Source organism: Dermacentor albipictus, chromosome 6 (assembly GCF_038994185.2).
Source record: "Dermacentor albipictus isolate Rhodes 1998 colony chromosome 6, USDA_Dalb.pri_finalv2, whole genome shotgun sequence".
Classification (NCBI taxonomy): Eukaryota; Metazoa; Arthropoda; class Arachnida; order Ixodida; family Ixodidae; genus Dermacentor; species Dermacentor albipictus.
The window spans coordinates 68,015,063-68,036,424 of record NC_091826.1 but is presented as its reverse complement, the minus strand read 5'-3'; the positions used below and the strand labels follow the sequence as shown (position 1 = coordinate 68,036,424).

Genomic DNA, 21,362 nt, shown 5'->3' with positions numbered 1-21,362 from the left:
ATCGGCATCAGGGCATGTGAGAGGAGCGATCTATCTAAAGAACCAGCCCTTTAGAGCGAAATTATTGCCCCCGGCTGAAACGATATTTCCATGGGCTATAGGCTTAGTGTTTTTTCCATTTTTCAAGAAAATATAAACTTCCCCTAAACACGTATTTACCGCGTAAATCGGCATCAGGGCATGTGAGAGGAGCGATCTACCTAAAGAACCAGCCCTTTAGAGCGAAATTATTGCACCCGGCTGAAACGATATTTCCATGGGCTATATGCTTAGTGTTTTTTCAATTTTTCAAGAAAATATAAACTTCCCCTAAACACGTATTTACCGCGTAAATCGGCATCAGGGCATGCGAGAGGAGCGATCTATGTAAAGAACAAGGCCTTTAGAGCGAAATTATTGCCCCCGGCTGAAACGATATTTCCATGTGCTATAGGCTTAGTGTTTTTTCAATTTTTCAAGAAAATATAAACTTCCCCAAAACACGTATTTACCGCGTAAATCGGCATCAGGGCATGTGAGAGGAGCGATCTATCTAAAGAACCAGCCCTTTAGAGCGAAATTATTGCACCCGGCTGAAACGATATTTCCATGGGCTATAGGCTCAGTGTTTTTACAATTTTTCAAGAAAATATAAACTTCCCCTAAACACGTATTTACCGCGTAAATCGGCATCAGGGCATGTGAGAGGAGCGATCTATCTAAAGAACCAGCCCTTTAGAGCGAAATTATTGCACCCGGCTGAAACGATATTTCCATGGGCTATAGGCTCAGTGTTTTTACAATTTTTCAAGAAAATATAAACTTCCCCTAAACACGTATTTACCGCGTAAATCGGCATCAGGGCATGCGAGAGGAGCGATCTATCTAAAGAAGCAGCCCTTTCGAGCGAAATTATTGCACACGGCTGAAACGATATTTCCATGGGCTATATGCTTAGTGTTTTTTCAATTTTTCAAGAAAATATAAACTTCCCCTAAACACGTATTTACCGCGTAAATCGGCATCAAGGCATGCGAGAGGAGCGATCTATCTAAAGAACCAGCCCTTTAGAGCGAAATTATTGCCCCCGGCTGAAACGATATTTCCATGTGCTATAGGCTTAGTGTTTTTTCAATTTTTCAAGAAAATATAAACTTCCCCAAAACACGTATTTACCGCGTAAATCGGCATCAGGGCATGCGAGAGGAGCGATCTATCTAAAGAACCAGCCCTTTAGAGCGAAATTATTGCACCCGGCTGAAACGATATTTCCATGGGCTATAGGCTTAGTGTTTTTTAAATTTTTCAAGAAAATATAAACTTCCCCTAAACACGTATTTACCGCGTAAATCGGCATCAGGGCATGTGAGAGGAGCGATCTATCTAAAGAACCAGCCCTTTAGAGCGAAATTATTGCCCCCGGCTGAAACGATATTTCCATGGGCTATAGGCTTAGTGTTTTTTCAATTTTTCAAGAAAATATAAACTTCCCCTAAACACGTATTTACCGCGTAAATCGGCATCAGGGCATGCGAGAGGAGCGATCTATCTAAAGAACCAGCCCTTTAGAGCGAAATTATTGCACCCGGCTGAAACGATATTTCCATGGGCTATAGGCTTAGTGTTTTTTCAATTTTTCAAGAAAATATAAACTTCCCCTAAACACGTATTTACCGCGTAAATCGGCATCAGGGCATGCGAGAGGAGCGATCTATCTAAAGAACCAGCCCTTTCGAGCGAAATTATTGCACACGGCTGAAACGATATTTCCATGGGCTATAGGCTTAGTGTTTTTTCAATTTTTCAAGAAAATATAAACTTCCCTAAACACGTATTTACCGCGTAAATCGTCATCAGGGCATGCGAGAGGAGCGATCTATCTAAAGAACCAGCCCTTTAGAGCGAAATAATTGCACCCGGCTGAAACGATATTTCCATGGGCTATAGGCTTAGTGTTTTTTCAATTTTTCAAGAAAATATAAACTTCGCCTAAACACGTATTTACCGCGTAAATCGGCATCAGGGCATGCGAGAGGAGCGATCTATCTAAAGAACCAGCCCCTTAGAGCGAAATTATTGCACCCGGCTGAAACGATATTTCCATGGGCTATAGGCTTAGTGTTTTTTTCAATTTTTGAAGAAAATATAAACTTCCCCTAAACACGTATTTACCGCGTAAATCGGCATCAGGGCCTGCGAGAGGAGCGATCTATCTAAAGAAGCAGCCCTTTAGAGCGATATTATTGCACCCGGCTGAAACGATATTTCCATGGGCTATAGGCTTAGTGTTTTTTCAATTTTTCAAGAAAATATAAACTTACCCTAAACACGTATTTACCGCGTAAATCGGCATCAGGGCATGCGAGAGGAGCGATCTATCTAAAGAACCAGCCCTTTCGAGCGAAATTATTGCACACGGCTGAAACGATATTTCCATGGGCTATAGGCTTAGTGTTTTTTCAATTTTTGAAGAAAATATAAACTTCCCCTAAACGCGTATTTACTGCGTAAATCGGCATCAGGGCATGCGAGAGGAGCGATCTATCTAAAGAAGCAGCCCTTTAGAGCGAAATTATTGCACCCGGCTGAAACGATATTTCCATGGGCTATAGGCTTAGTGTTTTTTCAATTTTTCAAGAAAATATAAACTTCCCCTAAACACGTATTTACCGCGTAAATCGGCATCAGGGCATGCGAGAGCAGCGATCTATCTAAAGAACCAGCCCTTTCGAGCGAAATTATTGCACACGGCTGAAACGATATTTCCATGGGCTATAGGCTTAGTGTTTTTTCAATTTTTCAAGAAAATATAAACTTCCCCTAAACACCTATTTACCGCGTAAATCGGCATCAGGGCATGCGAGAGGAGCGATCTATCTAAAGAACCAGCCCTTTAGAGCGAAATATTGCACCCGGCTGAAAAGATATTTCCATGGGCTTAGTGTTTTTTCAATTTTTCAAGAAAATATAAACTTCGCCTAAACACGTATTTACCGCGTAAATCGGCATCAGGGCATGCGAGAGGAGCGATCTATCTAAAGAACCAGCCCTTTAGAGCGAAATAATTGCACCCGGCTGAAACGATATTTCCATGGGCTATGGGCTTAGAGTTTTTTCCATTTTTCAATAAAATATAAACTTCCCCTAAACACGTATTTACCGGGTAAATCGGCATCAGGGCATGCGAGAGGAGCGATCTATGTAAAGAACCAGCCCTTTAGAGCGAAATAATTGCACCCGGCTGAAACGATATTTCCATGGTCTATAGGCTTAGTGTTTTTTCCATTTTTCAAGAAAATATAAACTTCCCCTAAACACGTATTTACCGCGTAAATCGGCATCAGGGCATGCGAGAGGAGCGATCTATGTAAAGAACCAGCCCTCTAGAGCGAAATAATTGCACCCGGCTGAAACGATATTTCCATGGGCTATGGGCTTAGTGTTTTTTCCATTTTTCAAGAAAATATAAACTTCCCCTAAACACGTATTTACCGCGTAAATCGGCATCAGGGCATGCGAGAGGAGCGATCTATGTAAAGAACCAGCCCTTTAGAGCGAAATAATTGCACCCGGCTGAAACGATATTTCCATGGGCTATGTATGGGCTTAGTGTTTTTTCCATTTTTCAAGAAAATATAAACTTCCCCTATACACGTGTTTAATGCGTAAATCGGCATCAGCGCATGCGAGAGGAGCGATCTATGTAAAGAACCAGCCCTTTAGAGCGAAATTATTGCCCCCGGCTCAAACGATATTTCCATGGGCTATGGGCTTAGTGTTTTTTCCATTTTTCAAGAAAATATAAACTTCCCCTAAACACGTATTTACCGGGTAAATCGGCATCAGCGCATACGAGAGGAGCGATCTATGTAAAGAACCAGCCCTTTAGAGCGAATTTATTGGACCCGACGGGAACGATATTTTCTTGGGCTATATAGGCTTAGGGCCAGACAATGAAACCTTCCTTACCTCAGTAAGGAAGCCTTCATTGCAGTGAGGCTACCTTATGTCACTCTGAAAGGTTCCTTACTGAGGCGCCCTTGGTGAAGGCTTCCGTGGTGCTTCCTTGGTACTTCCTCAGCATAAGAAGCCAAACAATGAAATCTTCCTTACCTCACTAAGGAAGCCTTCATTGGGGTGAGGCTACCTTATGTCACTCTGAAAGCTTCCTTACTGAGGGGCCCTCGGTGAAGGCTTCCTTGGTGCTTCCTCAGCATAAGGTAGCTCCAAAGCTACCTTCATGCGTCCTTACGCCGCTCCTGGCCCTGAACGAGCGCTTCACCTCACTGCTTAACCACGTGGCATTCGCTTGCGCATGCGCACTGTCGCCCACCTGCGGAGAAGCGCGAGCACGGTACGTCTTGCCAGGCATGTTCGTTTCAGTCACGCGTGCGGCATGCAAGCATTGCTAGGCGTTGCTAGGCGTTGCAAGACGCCGGCGTGCCAGCGTTGCTGGAGCACATCACGTTTTGCACTGTAAAGCGCAACTTTTTTTAACTTTAGTAAACGAAACTAGAAGAAAGCGTCCACGCTTCTCTATATTAGCTATTCAATTTAAAGATTGTGTGACGATACTACAATTTTTAATAGAATAATGGTGTTCGCGGAAAGATTTGAAAAGATAATCTCGAACCCAGGCACGCGGCAACCGCTCCTTGGGTGAGGACGGGTGAAGGGAGCTTTCAGAGTACGCTTGCTTCCTCCATCGGTCCTACGCTGTAAGGAGGCCTCACGTAAGGTTAGGAAGCGCTCGAAGGAAAGGAACTAGGGGTGTGCGAATATTCGGAATTTCGAATACGAATCGAATATTTTCCATATTCGAAGCGTATTCGATTCGAGAAATGCATGTTCGGAAATTCACGAATATCCGAGGACGGCCGAATAACGGTGGAAACGGCGAATATTCGGATAGACTGCGAATAATTGAGCAATTAACCAATTGTGTGCTTGCTCCGCATTCTCCTAAGAACATGTTTATTAACTGAGAAGTTCGCATGATCCGCTCATTATCTGTATGCTCTGTTTCAGTCTATCTGCTTCAGGCATTTGAGACATGATCAGTTTCGGTTTCTTTTTCACCAAGCTTTATAATTCCAATTATTTTTGGAATGCCCCATTGCCTTGAAGGTTGCAAAGGCAACCCAGGGTTTGCTAACATTGTTGCAAAATGTATCAAGGCTCTTTGTGCGGAGTGGAAATTTGATGAAGTGGCCAGCCTAGGCATGTTTCTTGATCCGCGCTTTATAGCCACAGTTCATCAGGCATCTATTCAGATGATCTGGCTGAAAAACCTTGTGACAAGGGAGCTCCAGGAAGCCATCGTGGAACACCGTGGGGACACCGCCGTGCCAGCGTCGACTTCGTGTCCACTGGTGGCATCGTGTGTATGGAATGCTTTTGACGATCTAGTGATGAACAAAGAGAAGACACATTTGGCATCTGCCCCTGAGAGGGAAGTCACAGACTACGCGCAAAAGCCTCTTCTGGAAAGGGGCATGAATCCTTGTGAGTGGTGGCAGTCCATTGGCCGCTTCAGGTACCCGCTTTTAAGTGCACTCGCCCGGAAGTACTTGGCGATCCCTGCCACTTCAGTTCCTAGTGAAAGAGTCTTTTCTACCGGTAGAAATGTGACAGTGCATAGAGAGCGTTCACTTTCTGGCCATATTGAGCAGTTAATTTTCGTTCACGACAATCTGTAACAAGCGTTTTACCTGACTGAGGGCATTACCTGAGTCCATTATCTATAATTGAGTACCTCTTTAATTTCAAGCAACCTTGTAAAATGCAATGTTATTTTTAAAAGGGTAATAAAGCTATTGTTACCTCTCTTGCAATTTTTAATACTACACATGTATTCGATATTCGATTCGATATTCGAAGAGAGTTATTCGCCTTATTCGTATTCGATTCGTAATCGAAAATTTCAATATTGGCACACCCCTAAAAGGAACGTTTTTTTGTTTGGGCCAAGCTACCTTCATGCGTCCTTACGCCGCTCCTGGCCCTGAACGAGCGCTTCGCCTCACTGCTTAACCACGTGACGTTTGCTTGCGCGTGCGTGCTGTCGCCCACCTTCGGAGAAGCGCGAGCACGGTACGTTTTGCCAGGCACGTTCGTTTCAGTCACGCGTGCGGCATGGAAGCGTTGCTAGGCGTTGCTAGGCGTTGCACGACGCCGGCGTGCCAGCGTTGCTGGAGCACATCAAGTTTCGCACTGTAATCCACTGCTTCTTTAGATTTAGTAAACAAAACTAAAAAATAGCGTCCACGCTTCTCTATATTAGCTCATCAACTTAGAGATTGTGCGACGATACAACGTTTTTTATTGAATAGTGGTGTTCTGGTGTTCGCCTAAAGCTTTTAAGAGATAATCTCGAACCCAGGCATGGCGGCAACCGCTCCTTACGTGAGGACGGGTGAAGGGAGCTTTCAGAGTATGCTTGCTTCCTCCATCGCTCCTTCGCTGTAAGGAGGCCTCACGTAAGGTTAGGAAGCGCTCGAAGGAAAGGAACGTTTCATTGTTTGGGCCTTAGTGTTTTTTCCATATTTCAAGAAAATATAAACTTTTCGTATACACGTATTTAATGCGTAATTCACCATCAGTGCAAGCGAGAGGTGCGATCTATGCAAAGAACCAGCCCTTTAGAGCGAATTTATTGGACCCGACTGAAACGATATTTTGTTGGGCTATAGGCTTAGTGTTTTTTCCATTTTTGAAGAAAATATAAACTTCACCTATACCCCTATTCATCACGTAAAGCGGCATCAGCGCAAGTGGGAGGAGTGATGTAAGCGAAGAACCAGTGCCTTAGAGCGAATTTATTGGACCCGGCTGAAATAATATTTTCTTGGGCTCACGGTTTTTTGATGTTTTCGAGAAAACTTAGCTTCGCCTATATATGTATTCATCATGTAAATTGACATGAGCGCATGCGGGAAAATTATGTATTCGAAGAACCAGTGCTTTCGAGAGAATTTATTGGACCTGGCTGAAACGATATCTTGCTGGGCTATATAGGCTTGGGCTTTTTTTTTTTCATTTTGAGATATCACATGTCCTTTCTGTAGTCCTGCAGGTCTCTAACACCACCCATAAGACTACATCAGCGTAGGAGCACCAAAACAATGGTCTTACGGAGCGTTTCCATGGAATTCTGTCTGATATGATCGCCATGTATGTTAATGTCTGCCAGAAAATCTGGGACACTATTCTTACTTTTGTGACGTTTGCTTATGACACAGCTGTTCAACGAACAACAATCTACAGCCCCTTTTTCCTCGTATACGGCCGTGCACTGTCTTTTGGTGTGGACACCATCTTTCTCTCTACGGCTTCTATCGCATCCACATCTTTTCCCGTAGAGTTCGCCGCCTTTATCGCCCAGTGCCTTGAAATTTCACGCGCGAACATCGCTACCATTCATGAAAACTGAAAAATCCATTGTGATGGGCCGCTTCGTATCATTTTTTATCAATCAATCAATCAATCAATCAATCAATCAATCAATCAATCAATCAATCAATCAATCAATCAATCAATCAATCAATCAATCAATATTTATTTTTGACAAAACAAATACAAGATGGGTATAAGTACACATTCGGAGGTCCCGAAGTAACAACTGTCGGGGGGACCTCCTAACAAAACATGAAAAGGGGATAGTAGGATCGTGGCAAACAGTGAGTCATGTCATATATTATACAGTTTCTACATCGGAAATAAACGATAAGATAGAAAAAAAATCTGTTAACAATATCACAAGTGTATTCACAGAGTTAAAAAGAAGAAAAATAATTGAAGAAATCTTAAAAATAACATGCAACAATTCAAACGAGGATAAATGGCACGTAAAACTAACAACGAGGAGAAGTATCAAATAAGGCAATATTTAATAACTCGGTAATTGAAAAGTACATTGCGTAATGGTAAAGTGAACAACATCTAATTAATTCTATGTTTGTTAAATTGTGCTACGCGTCAGATAAAGTGTTCATGAAATGCTCTTTCGTTCTACGCTTGAATGATAATAATGTAGATGTCTTCATGTCAGATGGTATAGAATTCCAAACAGAAATGCCCGTAAACGCGACGGTAAATTTCCCATAGTTAGTTCTTGCTTTTGGAAGAAGAAGATTGAGTTGTGCTGAAAATCTTGTGTTGTTATAATTGATGAGGCTAGAGCGACAAAAACCTGGAATATTAAAGTAGGTATTTATAAGACGAAACATAAGTAGCAACAGCTTATGATTGAATAACATGCGTAAAGGTAAACATTTAGGGAACGGAATATTGGAGCAGAGGGAGATGTATGCGATTGGAATGCAATTAATCGTAATGCCTGCTTTTGCAAAACTTCTAAATGATGAAGATGTTTGGTATATGTGTTACCCCAAGATGACAGGCAGTATGAGAGATGACTGTGTATATACGCGTAATATAAAGACATGAGAATGGTTTGCTGAAAAAAAGAGCGAGTTTTTATTATGATGTGAATACCAAATGAGATTTTTTGAATAAGTGATTGAATATGGCACTGGAACTTTAGGTTTTCATCTAGTACTACACCAAGAAATTTAGTAGACGTGGATCTTGCAAATACATTATTTTTTAGAGACACTACAATAGAGTCAATGTGCAAAGTTTTTGAAGAATGGAATACCATAAATGTTGTCTTAGATGGGTTAATGGTTAGCTTGTTTTTTACACACCATGAATGAACATTCATTAGGTCAGCGTTAAGTTTATCCTGCAATGCAAATAAATTTTTATCAGATGCGAAAATAGTGGTGTCATCAGCGTAAAGAAGGCAGTGCGCATGTGTTAATATTTCTGGCAAGTCATTAATGAATATGAGAAATAAAAGTGGCCCAAGTATTGATCCCCGAGGGACACCTGTATTTACAGTTTTTGATGAGGACAAGACACCATTAAATTCGACTATATATTGTCGGTCAATTAGGCAGTTGCGAATTATTTGTAAAGGCGGCCCAGAAATGCCATATGATTCAAGTTTACTTAAAAGAATACGATGGTTAATTGTATGAAACGCCTTGGTGAAATCAATAAAGAGAGCACCAACTAAGAGGCCTTGATCGATGGCTAATTTGACCCTCTCAGTAAATGTAATAAGCGCTAATTCAGTTGAAAAATTGTCACGAAAACCAAATTGATCAGGAGGTAAAAGATTAAATTTGGATAAGTATTTAGTTAAGCGATTATGTATAAGTTTTTCGATGACCTTACTAAAGAAAGACAAAATGCAGATAGGACGATAATTACCCGTGCACTTATGGTCACCTTTTTAAAATACTGGGATTATTTTACCTGTCTTGAGGTGATTAGGAAAGATGTCATCTATAAATAGTCTATTTACTATATGTGCTAACGCAGGTGAGATTTCGTTAGACACAAGCTTAATGCTAGAGGGGCGTATCAAGTCGAGGCCCGGACCGGTTGTTTTAAGAGAATTGATAATGTTACATACTTCCAGCGATGTTGTGGGGAACAGGTAAAATGAATGAGAACAGCGCGGAAAACTAAGCAACGTTGAATCAGGCTGACTACCGTCTGCAATACTAAAATGGTCACTGAAAACATTAGCTATGTCTTGAGGGTCAGTAATATCAGCAGAATTGTGGTTCAAACACGATATGCGATTTTTAGTTGTACTGATGTTTAAGAATTCTTTAATAACCTGGCACTTGCGTCTGGTATCACTTCCATTTTTCTAATTTTATTTTCGTAGTAATTACGCTTGACATTTTTTAAAGTGGCTGTTAGAACATTTGAATATGTGTGGAAGCGCAATCGCAACGCATTATTGAATGGCTGGACTTTAAGTTTCATACGAAGATTATCTCTTTTTTTAATGGACCGCAATAAAGAATCACTAATCCAAGGCTTTCTTGGCGAGCTAAACCACCGCGTCACCGTAGTGTTACTTGTACATAAGTTAGAGCATTCAGATATTTTTGCAAAAAAAGATTCAAAGGCCCTTTCTCCACATTGCTCTTCAAGCACGCCAGCCCAGTCAATTGCACGAATGATACCAGTGAATTTATTAGAATCAAAGAAAGTCCTGACATATTTTGCTGCTTGAGAAGGCGTTACGGAACCTATGCAAAAAAATATAGGGTAATGGTCTGTTACAGCATATTCCACTATTCCAGCCGTGCTAAGATCAGTAGGAATGCTAGACAGTACATGGTCAATTAAGGTATTAGGTCCACCTATTTCACACCTCGTTGGAGCTGTAATTTGTGAGGAGAGACCGCAGCTAAGATAAGTACGTAAGTACTCAGAGCAACATTGACTGTCAGGGCTGATAATGTTGATGTTAATGTCGCCACATATCACAATATCCTTGTTTTCATCAGTGACTGTGTTTAGTAACTGCTCAAATTCTTTACAAAATTCGATGTAAGAGGAAGAAGGTGAACGATAAATGCATGCAATTATGATGTTACGTTTGGTAGGCAGCTGCAGGTTATTACTCTCTACTTCTAGCCATACTGATTCACAGAGGCAATGACGAAAAAAAAGATCATGGCGACGTTTATATGACAATGAAGATTTTACTAAAATGGCCGAACCGCCACTACGATAACCTTCACGATGACAATATTCAGGAGTGTAGCCTGAAAGACCGTATAGATTCCCGTCATGAGATGATAACCACGTTTCAGATAAGCATACGAAAGACAACGCATGATCAAGACTGCAAAGACGAGCGATGAGATCATCGTGATGCCTACGAATATTGCGGATGTTCCAATGTATTAAGGATAAAGTGGGTTGTTTTTCTTCAATGAGAGCTTTCGCTTCGTCAAGAGTAAAAACTGAGTCAGCCATGATGAATTACACGTTAGTACAAGCAAGGAAGAACTTATTTGAAGATTGAAAGATCATTTACACTACATATGCGATGAACACGGCTGTTTTCCGACTTTCTTGCCTTAATGGCACAGTTATCGGTCCATAGAAATTTCCATCCTTTAGACTTCTTGAGCTCTAGCGCCTGCACAAAAAGCCGCTTATTATCGGGTGTGAGGTGATCATTAACAAAAATGGAAGTGGGTGGTTTATGTGATAGCCCTACTGTAGTTGTTGTGAGTCTTGCTTTACGCGCTTTGGAAGCAAAGTCAGCCTTCTTTGTTCGTGAGCAGAACCGCGCGATAATGTTGGTTCCTTGTTTGGCAGGCACGCGGTGAACAATGTCAATGCCACCAGCAGTGACAGGGCACCCAATCTTGTCACCCAAAGCCTGAATAATTGTTAGGCAGCTTTCTCCTTCAGTCTTTGGAATACCTTTAATTTCTACGTTATTTTGCCTCGAATACTGCTCAAGGTCGGTTATTCGTTGTGAAAGGCTTTTGTTACTATCAATCAAAGACTTGTTATCGTCTCTCAAGGATTTGTTTTCTTGGAGAAGGTTGTCATTCCTTGCCTTCATAGATTCGTACAATTCATTAAATACACTGAGACTTTGACGCATTTCTGCGACTTCAGAACGGAGAATCTCAAGTTCTTTCGCTAACTCGGAATTAGTGAGCATCTCGTAGAATTACGCAGATAAACACAAAAAAGCAAAGAGCAGCAGCAGTGGTGGTGGCGGAAACTTATGGGCTACGAGGAATATTTCGGAAACACTAACCTGCACAAATATGCAGAGAATGGTTAGAAGCGGTTCGTAAGCCGCAACCACTGCTGCCTAAGTGATGATCGTCGTTCCAGGGCAGTCGCTTATAAGGCAGGATCCCTCTGTAGGCGGCGCTGCACGCGATGCAGTGATGACGGTGCTGCGGTCGCCGGCTTTACACGTGTGGGTCTTGATAGGATCGTTGTTACACAGATGGAGCCGGGAATCAGATGCACGCGAAATCTGCACAAATATGCAGAGAATGGTTAGAAGCGGTTCGTAAGCCGCAACCACTGCTGCCTAAGTGATGATCGTCGTTCCAGGGCAGTCGCTTATAAGGCAGGATCCCTCTGTAGGCGGCGCTGCACGCGATGCAGTGATGACGGTGCTGGGGTCACCGGCTTTTACACGTGTGGGTCTTGATAGGATCGTTGTTACACAGATGGCTCCGGGAATCAGATGCACACGAAATCTGCACAAATATGCAGAGAATGGTTAGAAGCGGTTCGCAAGCCGCAACCACTGCTGCCTAAGTTCAACCCAGGTGACCAAGTCCTCCCGTGGACACATATTCGAGTACCGGGGCTCTGTGAAAAATTTCTTCACAGGTATCTCGGCCCGTACAGCATGCTTGAAAGAATATCTGCTGTCAACTACTGTGTCACTCGCGTTAGCTCGGCAACTGACCGCCCCTGCCGCAGCACCGAAATCACTGACATATCTCGCCTGAAGCCGTATCTTCTGCGTTTGTAGCGTTTCTTACTCGAATGCTTTCGTGAAGGAGGGACGTTAGCGTTAGCGCAAATTGTGGAGTTAATTATCTTCTTTATCTGTGCATGCCCATCCTTATATTCAACTATATTACTATATTCTTTTGTCTGGGTAGTAGTGACGGACTGGCTTTCGTGGTTGCGTTGCAATAGAATGGTTCTGTCTAATATATATACATATATATATATATATATATATATATATATATATATATATGTATATATACATAGTAGACATAAGGAAAGACAACCTACGTAAGTTCAATGCCTCCGAGAAGAAACAACACTTGTTTCTGTAATCATACTTATTGGTTAAAGTGGATGCCACACAAATGAAGAGAGCATGCCTTATACACTGCTGCTAAGCGCCACATACAAAAAGCCCTCTCTGGCAGGATAATCTTAGCAGAGTTCATACACTATGGGCTTGCTGCTATGTACCACTTAGCGCATCCAGCTTACTCATGCCTCCTTGTACTGGAGCAAGAAAGATCACTCGGACCCCAACATTTATGAAGTACATGCTGGCGCCTCTTTTTAGAACCCCCCTGAAGGACGATCTGCACGATTCTGCCGCTGCATACATTGCGGACGTGGAGTAAAATAAAGGTATCCTCTCTGACGTTCGTCAGTTTTTTTCGTTCGCGCAAGAAAGCGATCCCTGGAGCTCTGCAAACACAGACAAAGAAAAAAGTTGCGGCTTTCAAATACTGCTTTCGGGTGCGTACTCGCACGCTCTAGGAACTAACCATGCGCTGATTATTCTTAGCTTTGTTTGTAAAGCTTAACGGGCTTTCTTCGTCAATGGTGGTGTTTTTCACTCCGATTCACTAACGTCATGCCATTTGGCGAAAGGAAGCACCCGTATCAGCCAAACAGCAATGAGTTGGCTGCATGGTCCAGGAAAGGGAGCGATCTTGCCCATTGTGCGTTTCTAGTCCTCTCGTCGGGTTTTCACTTATTAAGCGTTGCGCTAGAAGCGTTGTGCTAGAGGCTTTTTCTGGTTTGCTGACGCGACCTGTAAGAGCAATGCATGTAAAGTTGGTGAGATGGGCTGCATTACACGTCGAAAGTTCCACGTAATTACGGGTAACAGGTCTTATGATGAGTTATTTACAGTGTCCACGTTTAAATTTGCGCGTGTGGTACATGTACATTGTATAACAGTTCATCTCACCAACTATACATGCAGTGCAGCTACAGTTCGTGTGAGTGAACCAGAAAAGACATTCTAAATGTCCTTGCATTGCCTGGAAGATCTCTGCATTTGCTAAAGCAAGAGCGCTCTTTGATGCTGAAACATCGAGGCTGAATGTAAGAAACAGCTCCACAGTAATGCCGCGAAGCCGACTACTGCATAGATCTGCTGGGCTACTACTTGTTCGGAGGATATTGTCGATGGTCTAGTTGGTATTGCTGAATGGCACAAAGTGGGGGCGAAGAGACGCCCGTCTTGGCTGACCTTTCTGTGTATATTTGATTCTTTACCGAAGACACGGTATTCACAGTTTCCCAGGCTGAATGTTGTGGGCGGGGAGGGTCAGGAAAATTTTGGGAACATGCGAGGCTTCTCTTGCATGCGGCGGCGGAGCTTCTGTGTTCGCTGCTCGCAGACTTCGAATTGCGGGATCAGTGGCTGCATTTGAGAGATACTTGCCGAGCCACACGCTGGCTCACCTTGGTCTCGTTCTTCGCGGCGGCTGCCCCGAGAACGGCCGAGGAAGCAGTGTACGCCGCATACGCCACCTGCAGTCCGGCAACGTCGGCAAGGTTCTCAGACGCGGCACTGGCGATCCGCGAAGCGATGGCACGCGTTTCGGGCCCAGCGCCGGCAACGCCAGCGGCCCCTCTGTACACGTCGGTGAGACAGGCGTGCCTGCGTGAGCGAGACCAATGCATCGTTGACACCATCATCATTATCCTCATGACAAGCCTCATTTGCGTTCGCTGCAGAGAGAAGATCCCTCACAGCGATCTCCAATTACCGCTTTCTTGGATCTCTTTACTTCAACATATGCCTGCAAATTCCTTTGTGATAGCAAAGATATCGACACTGAGAGCGAATTTTCGCCGTCGCCATGATGTTCCCCACGAAGTGAAAGTGCGAGGAGAATGAGTAGCCCGAGCACCGTATGCTGCGCGCGTGAGGGAAAGCGGGCGGGAGTGAACTGAGAAGAATGCATGGTGGGTTGATAATCGCCATCTTGCGCCAAATTTCGGTGGTCACGTGATAGAACTCAGACTAAGAATAGAGAGTGCGCATCCCATCCCCTAGTCCTGCTGTGGTAGCGCATGGCTGTCCGCACGGCTCTGTCAACAACTGCCACCTCACCCGTCAACTCTAGGTCTTGATTCCATAGCAGTGCCGAGGTGCTCTGTCTGCTGTTTCCGAGCGCTCCCCCCTCTCCTCAAGCTCCACTTCCCCAGTGCCGTGTGGTTGAGGTGTGCTGGCTGAGAGACATTTGATTCACTGCACGTACCCCTTTCTCCTTTCGCCCAACATTGAGAACCTCCTCCGCGCATATCTGAGCGCATGCGCCGCCCGCGCACCGCATTTCTGAGGTTGGAGAAGCCCTATATAAGGATATATTTACAATATTTACAAGCGAGACAACGATGCATAAACAAGATGGCTGTTGAGGACGATTCCACCTCTGCTCGTCAAATCGTCGTCTTCTGACTGGCGCCACTCTTGGTTACTCCGTAACAATATTAATTTTTTCCCCGTCAACGATTCGATCTCACCTATTAAAGGTGAGATCTTTAGTTGACGGACCAACTAAGCATCCGTAATGCATCCGTGATGATGTCAAAATGCTTGGTGTGCTAAGAAATGGGCGAGGCCGTGGTCTAAGGTGTGATGGTTGTTGCAGCTTGAGCAGTCCCGAAGGTTGGACTTCACTTTTACTGCGCTGTTTTATCGTCGCCCCACCTCGCTATTGTGGTGCACTTGGAGTTGCGAAAATTCGAGTTCTAGGCATGCTCATTGCACTGACATGAGCAGCGGTTGTGCGGGTGCGTAGTAAGAATCGTTGTCTTTGAATAGCACGGCGACAATCTATATGGAAAGTAAGAGAAGCGACAAAAAAAGAGCCGCTATAGGGCTAGTTGAGACATGATGCAACGCTATTTCCTGTCACTTTTCCCACGTAGATCGTCGCGCTGCTAACCAATTATGGAACGTTACCGACATGCCCGTTCGGCCACCCCCTTAAGAAGAATTATTGCCTGCGGACACGAGCTCCGGTCAGCGTGATGTCCGGTTCTGGCGAGCTGCCCACTGTGCGCTCGCCTAGGGCGGCGTGCCACAGTTCGTGCGCCACGAGGTGTCCGAGCCCGGCCAGGGCCAGAGCCATCACCACGCTCGACGCGGACGCCGTGGCGTTGTCTCCCCCGGCGTCGCTCACCGACTGGTTGTCACTGTCAGCGGCGAAGAGGACCGGCTCGAACAGTGTCCCGGGCGAGATGAACAGGCTGTCGAGCCAGGCGCTGTATCGCACCGACGGCCTGCACAGCGGGGTTCGTTCAAGCCTTCTGTAAGCGCTGCTTGAACTCCCGCCAGTTGCCTTAAGTTTGTTGAAGACAAGGACAAGACGCTACCAATAACTGAGGGTCCATTGCACGTAATCAACACGCAATTATCATCTTACAACAGGAAGGGAAAAAACATAAAAAGTTTGATGCAACATACATTAGGTCAGGGTGCTATACAACTACAGTAAGAGCTCGTTAATTCGAACCGCAAGGGGAAGCCGCTTCAGTTCGAATTAACGAAAGTTCGAACTAACGAAAGTGAAGGAGAGCAACAGTACACTGCGATTTGGAAGCAGTAGGGAATGTCAGATTTTTGGCGAGTCAGAAAGTGATGGCGTGTGCCGCGGGCACACGCCATTTTCAAGTCGAAGCTCTGGGTCCGACTGTGCCACACCACCGATGTCCACCGAAACGAACGTTAGCCGAGGCTTAACATCATCACAATGAATCGCGATGGCCGATACCTCCTAAGCCGAAAACAGAGATGCACAACCGACGAAGACTGCCGAGACAAAGACGCTGAACATGTGAAGGTGGCGAAGGTCCTGATTCGTTGGTTCTTGATTGCAAGCGCAGCTGCGACGTACTTGATTCGCTGTGTTTTGGCGCTTGCTGTGCCATCTCCGCACAACATTAGCAGCTGTACAAGATTTGCAAAGCCTCCGAGAGTCGCAATGGGCAAGAAGTCTCGGAGGTTACGTAGAATGGAGAGGCGGCAGCCACCGCTGCCTTCTGGCTGACCCCGCGTCGGTTAGATTTTTTTCCGATTTTGCCTTCTCTCGCTGTTCTCTCCGTTTCGGAGGCAATACAGCCTTGTGTGTAGGCAGTAGGCGCGTTTCTCTGGCCGTGTGCCAGGCGAGCGTAGTTCGAATTATCCGTGAAGGAACCTTCTCGCTTTCGAATTACCGGACTTTTTTATACATAGACTTCTGTGGAGCTTGGCCGGACCAAATCGTACAGTTCGAATTATCCACAAGTTCGAGTTATTGAAGTTAGAATTAACGAGCTTTCACTGTATTATAGTCCATCAATCCGCCCTTCTTGCTTAATTATGCCTGCAAACTTTATTGGTACCTCTAGAGCTTTACGATTGGACACTGAATAGATGACAGGCCTATGCGTGACATTTGTGAGTGCGAAGAGACTGTTTAACACTTCTTGTGCCTTTATTTCCGTTATGAAGTCAAGCCCTCCCAGCGTTAAACGGACAGGTCTCAAGATCGCTTTCAGAGACGAAGATCTTTCAGACACGAAGAGACAAAGAGCCAAGCGAGCGAAGTAATATGAAATGGCCCCAGTGACGTCTGACCGATGACAAAACCGAATGCGTTTTGAAAGCGGTGATATATTCACTCATGTTAAAGTTCATTTTCCAGCGCAACGAAGGGGTCAGGGAAAAAGAATAAAAGTTACGTATGATTGTTTGACAATACTTCCTAACGCTTAGAAATATATCATTTCAGAGCGCGAAAAAACGGGCGTTACTACTCTTAATACGTACAAAAAATAGAGCAATTCGCTCAGGTTTTTTTAGGAGAAAATGCCATACTTTATGATATCAGATCAAGGCGAGCAGTTATCAAAATTCACTATTCGGCACAGTTTCACAAATTAGGCCGCTAAAGGACAACATGAAAAACATTTCCACAGATCCCTCGCTTATGTGGGAATCGGTGTTAGCGAAGCTATCTCTGATGTTTGCGCAAATGTTAAAGCAAATGTCTAGTCTCTAGCTCCTTTACCTCTTAGCCGACTTCTTCAAAATTATGTTGCCCACTTCACTTCTCGGCTCGTGTTCTGCTTGTGCGTTTACCCAGTGGCGATTACTGGCCAATAAGAGGCATGTGCCTAGTGCCACTTACCCATTGGCACTTGCCCAGTGGTACTTACACAGTGGCACTTCACCAGTTTCGGATACCAAGTACCCCATTGTCGTCTGCTCAACGAAATAGCAGCAGCGAATTGGGCGGATGAGACAAAGCTAAAACGCAATTATAATTCGGCGCCTGTTCTGTGTCCACTTTCTTTGGGCTTATGCACTTATTGCTTACTGCACTGACTGAGCACAATGAAACAGGGGATGGGCGCCACACATTCATGGAGGGCAAATTCTCGAATACGAATTGCACCTCACCTGAATCCTTGAATGTGCGCGCCTTCTTCGGGGCCCCCGGCGAGAAGTCCCGTGGCGTTGTCCTCTCTCACACCGGCCGCACGCGGAAGTAGCAGTCGCGCTTTTTGCCGCTTCCTGAGCGCCTTGACGGAGTCCAGGTAGACTTCGACGTAGTAGCCGCGGAAGTCTGGCATGCCCGCGAAGTACGCGTCCAGGGCGTCGTTCGAGTTGAGCCATTCCGGCCAGGCGACCAGCGAGCGTAGAGACGACAACCGCTTGCGAGCCGCCTCCTGCTCGCTTTCCTCGAGCCACGACAGGGACGCCATCGTCTCGTTGCGCAGTGCGTCCACCTGCAGGTCAAGAAACGCCGAGACGTCCGCACGGTTGGCGCAGACGCATGGAAAAGAACATTTCAATAAATTAAGAAGCTTGAGAGTGAGCATCAGCCCATCGCGAGCTCCAATTTCCCCAGAAGAATTCAGATATTTTTGCACATATGGAAATACTACGCTGAGTTACGCCATTAAAATGGCAGCTTCCCAATTTAGTGAATGATAAGCATGGTTTATTAAGCAGTATAGAACAGTAGGAAGTTTATTTTCATATGCAGAAAAAGGTTGGGATTGTATTATTTATGTAGCATGCCAACCTTTTTTTCTTTTTCTCTAGATCGCAGCCCTTAATGGCCAGTTACTGCGTTGGCGGCGTAACCGAGTGAACGAGTGCCGCGGAGAATGAAAGCGAACGCGGAGCGAAGGGTTGATGAAAGAAAGGGCATGGCGAAGATAGGAGGAGGAAAGTGCAGGAGGAGGGTGCAGCAGAACCATGAGGAGGAAAGCGGAGGAGGAGCAGAGGGGACACGGCTTGCGCATGCGCTGAATTGCCGGCGGCCATGGAATTCGCAGCCGTGTGGGCGATCTCATCTGCGTTTCCGAGAGCGGTGAAGGGGGGGGGGGAGGTGCGGGTGCCGTGAGGAAGGGAGGGCTACGCGCGTCCGCGTGTGTGGCGGGCGTCACTGCTCCTGCAAGAGGCGATGGAGAGTGGCTACAAGTAAGGCTCGATGTGACGCTCCCTTGGGTGTTGTCGCCACCGACACCGGTGGCACGACTTCCCCGCGGCGAAGGGCCGTTCTCGTCGCTGGGGGAACGAAAGCGTGCGAAGAAAAGCGTAGTGCCGCGCAAGACGGACTGTGCTGCGACGATTGCTACGACATGGTGCACAGTAGCGCGCGTCGTCTGTATGGAAGCAAAGCACTGCATGAGCGGAGGTCTGTCTGAAGCGACCGGTGTGAATCGCACCCAGGCGTCACATCTCCCGATTAGGGAAGCAGACGCGCCACGCTTCACTCTGTCTGGAACGTTCCGCCCGAGACGGATTGTCCGTGTCAGCCAATATGTCGCGAAATGCAAACACATACAGAGATGCGCTCAAAGACGCCTGTGCTTCACGCATGTGACCCTCACTTCGCGGCCACCTCATTATGCACAACCTACAATAACGTTCCAAAAGCCCCATTTCGTCCACTGTGGTTGTTTGGTTTGTGCTATATGATCGGGAATAAGTCATTGCCAACTTTTTAATGTGACAACCTAGGAATTCAATACGAGTCGCGCTCACAAACCCGCACTGGACGTGCATTGCGTGCCTCCACTTTCGAAAAGAGCTTTAGACACGCGCCTCTAAGAGGGTTTTAGCTCAGCGCTTACGCTCCGGCCCTCCCAAACTATAATGCGTAAACTCATGTTGACAGCGGAAAGTGAGCAGAACGATGTCATTGCTGCGCTACAAACTCAGTCGTGGAGAGTGACGGTGCGTCAAGTCGCCTTCTTTGTCGTCTTTAAGAGGAAGCTTTAGCTCGGGTGCTTCTATCTAAATACGCGTAAAAGTAGAATTCGTTTTTCTCGGCAACCAATGCACCAAATTTGACAAGGTTTGTTGCATTCCAAGGAAAAACTAAAAATCTAGTGACGGTTTGTTTAGAATTCTCGATTTAGGTCGTCAATTTTTATTAAAATTGGCAAAACGCGCGAATTACAGAAAATTAAGCTATCAAGTTTATAACTCTGTAACTCTGCAATGAAAAATGAAATCACAATTATGTGAATTTCATCAAATGACACATCTAAAGCACACCAAACTGATATGTTACGCATCATTATAAAAAATCTAGTAAGAAGTAAATATAACTTTTGCAGAACCCTTGTACACAACGTAACAAATTCACCTAAGATATACAATGACACACAGAATTTGTCCGCTTTGAATGATCTAACGGATGCCGTTTAAAGAACCCCGATAGCTCTTCTGGAAGTAGAGCTATTAATTTGTAAACTTCATGCTTGATTTTTCTAACTCTTGAATTTTAGAAAACTCTTTCAACAGAATGGAAGCTCTAAATCGAAATTCCGCTTACAACAGTCACTAGAATTTAACTATCTCTCTCAAATACAGCAAATTGCACTAAAATCGGTCCAGGCGTTATCTCAGAAAAGCGTTCTAGCGTTTTACACGTACTTGGATAGGCCGCGTCGGAGTTGGGCCCGAGCTAAAGCTTCCTCTTAACCAAGTTGACTGCGCGCCGCACACATCCCTGGGAAGTGCACTTACAGAAAAACAAAATCGGCAAATGGGCGCAGTTCTGCGCCGTAGCCAAGGGCGAAAGTGACTGTGCTGACGTTGGCACCGACCTGTTCGTAAGCGAGCTTCACCCGGCGCTCCGATAGCACGTGCTGGAACACGGCGGTGGCCAGGGCGAACGAAGTGAGTTTGCTGGCGGCCGCCGTGCACGCGTCCGCGACGTACAGGTACACGGCCGTCGCGTTGTCGTCGCTGAACAGCGACTCGGTGAGGCGGTACGACGCGAACGGGGCCAGGGCGCGCACAACCTGGAAGATTGTACGGAACGCGTATTTTTCGGACTGACAGCGAAAGCTTCCTGCTTACGATGGCAATTATTTGCGCACCTCTAAGCAATCGCCTGATTATCGTTATCAAGCGTCGATGTTCTGCGAACCTAAGCTATATACACAGTAGGCGTCCACATGTTCATAAGTAATACGTTTGATTAAGAATAATTAAAGAACAACAGCGCAATGACTTTCTCGTTTTCATCCCTCCACCGATTCGGGCCGATGAGCAAAAAGTTTTCATTAACCTGGAAGGCGATGTAAAATCGCACGTGTGACTCCGGGTGCAGGGTCAGCGTCTCGTCCACCAGACTGAACAGCCTCGGGTCGGACGCGTACAAGACGCTGTCGCCGGTCAGGTTCCAAGGTTGGCGGCCGCGGAGTCCTCTGGTGCCCGAAGGCTTTGGGGAGGGCTCCTTTTG

General features: G+C 45.4%; 1 protein-coding gene across 1 annotated transcript in view; it reads right to left on the bottom strand.

Annotated features, from left to right (window-relative positions):
* The window catches only part of LOC139061154 (endothelin-converting enzyme 1-like), a 122,050-nt gene that overhangs the window by 88,564 nt on the left and 12,124 nt on the right, over positions 1–21,362 (bottom strand). The window contains exons 6-10 of the mRNA XM_070540780.1: positions 21,189–21,356; positions 20,722–20,919; positions 18,056–18,384; positions 15,616–15,894; positions 14,065–14,263 (exon numbers count right to left, since the gene is read on the bottom strand). Coding sequence (XP_070396881.1) covers positions 14,065–14,263; positions 15,616–15,894; positions 18,056–18,384; positions 20,722–20,919; positions 21,189–21,356 — 1,173 coding nt within the window. The remainder of the gene's footprint in view (positions 1–14,064; positions 14,264–15,615; positions 15,895–18,055; positions 18,385–20,721; positions 20,920–21,188; positions 21,357–21,362) is intronic.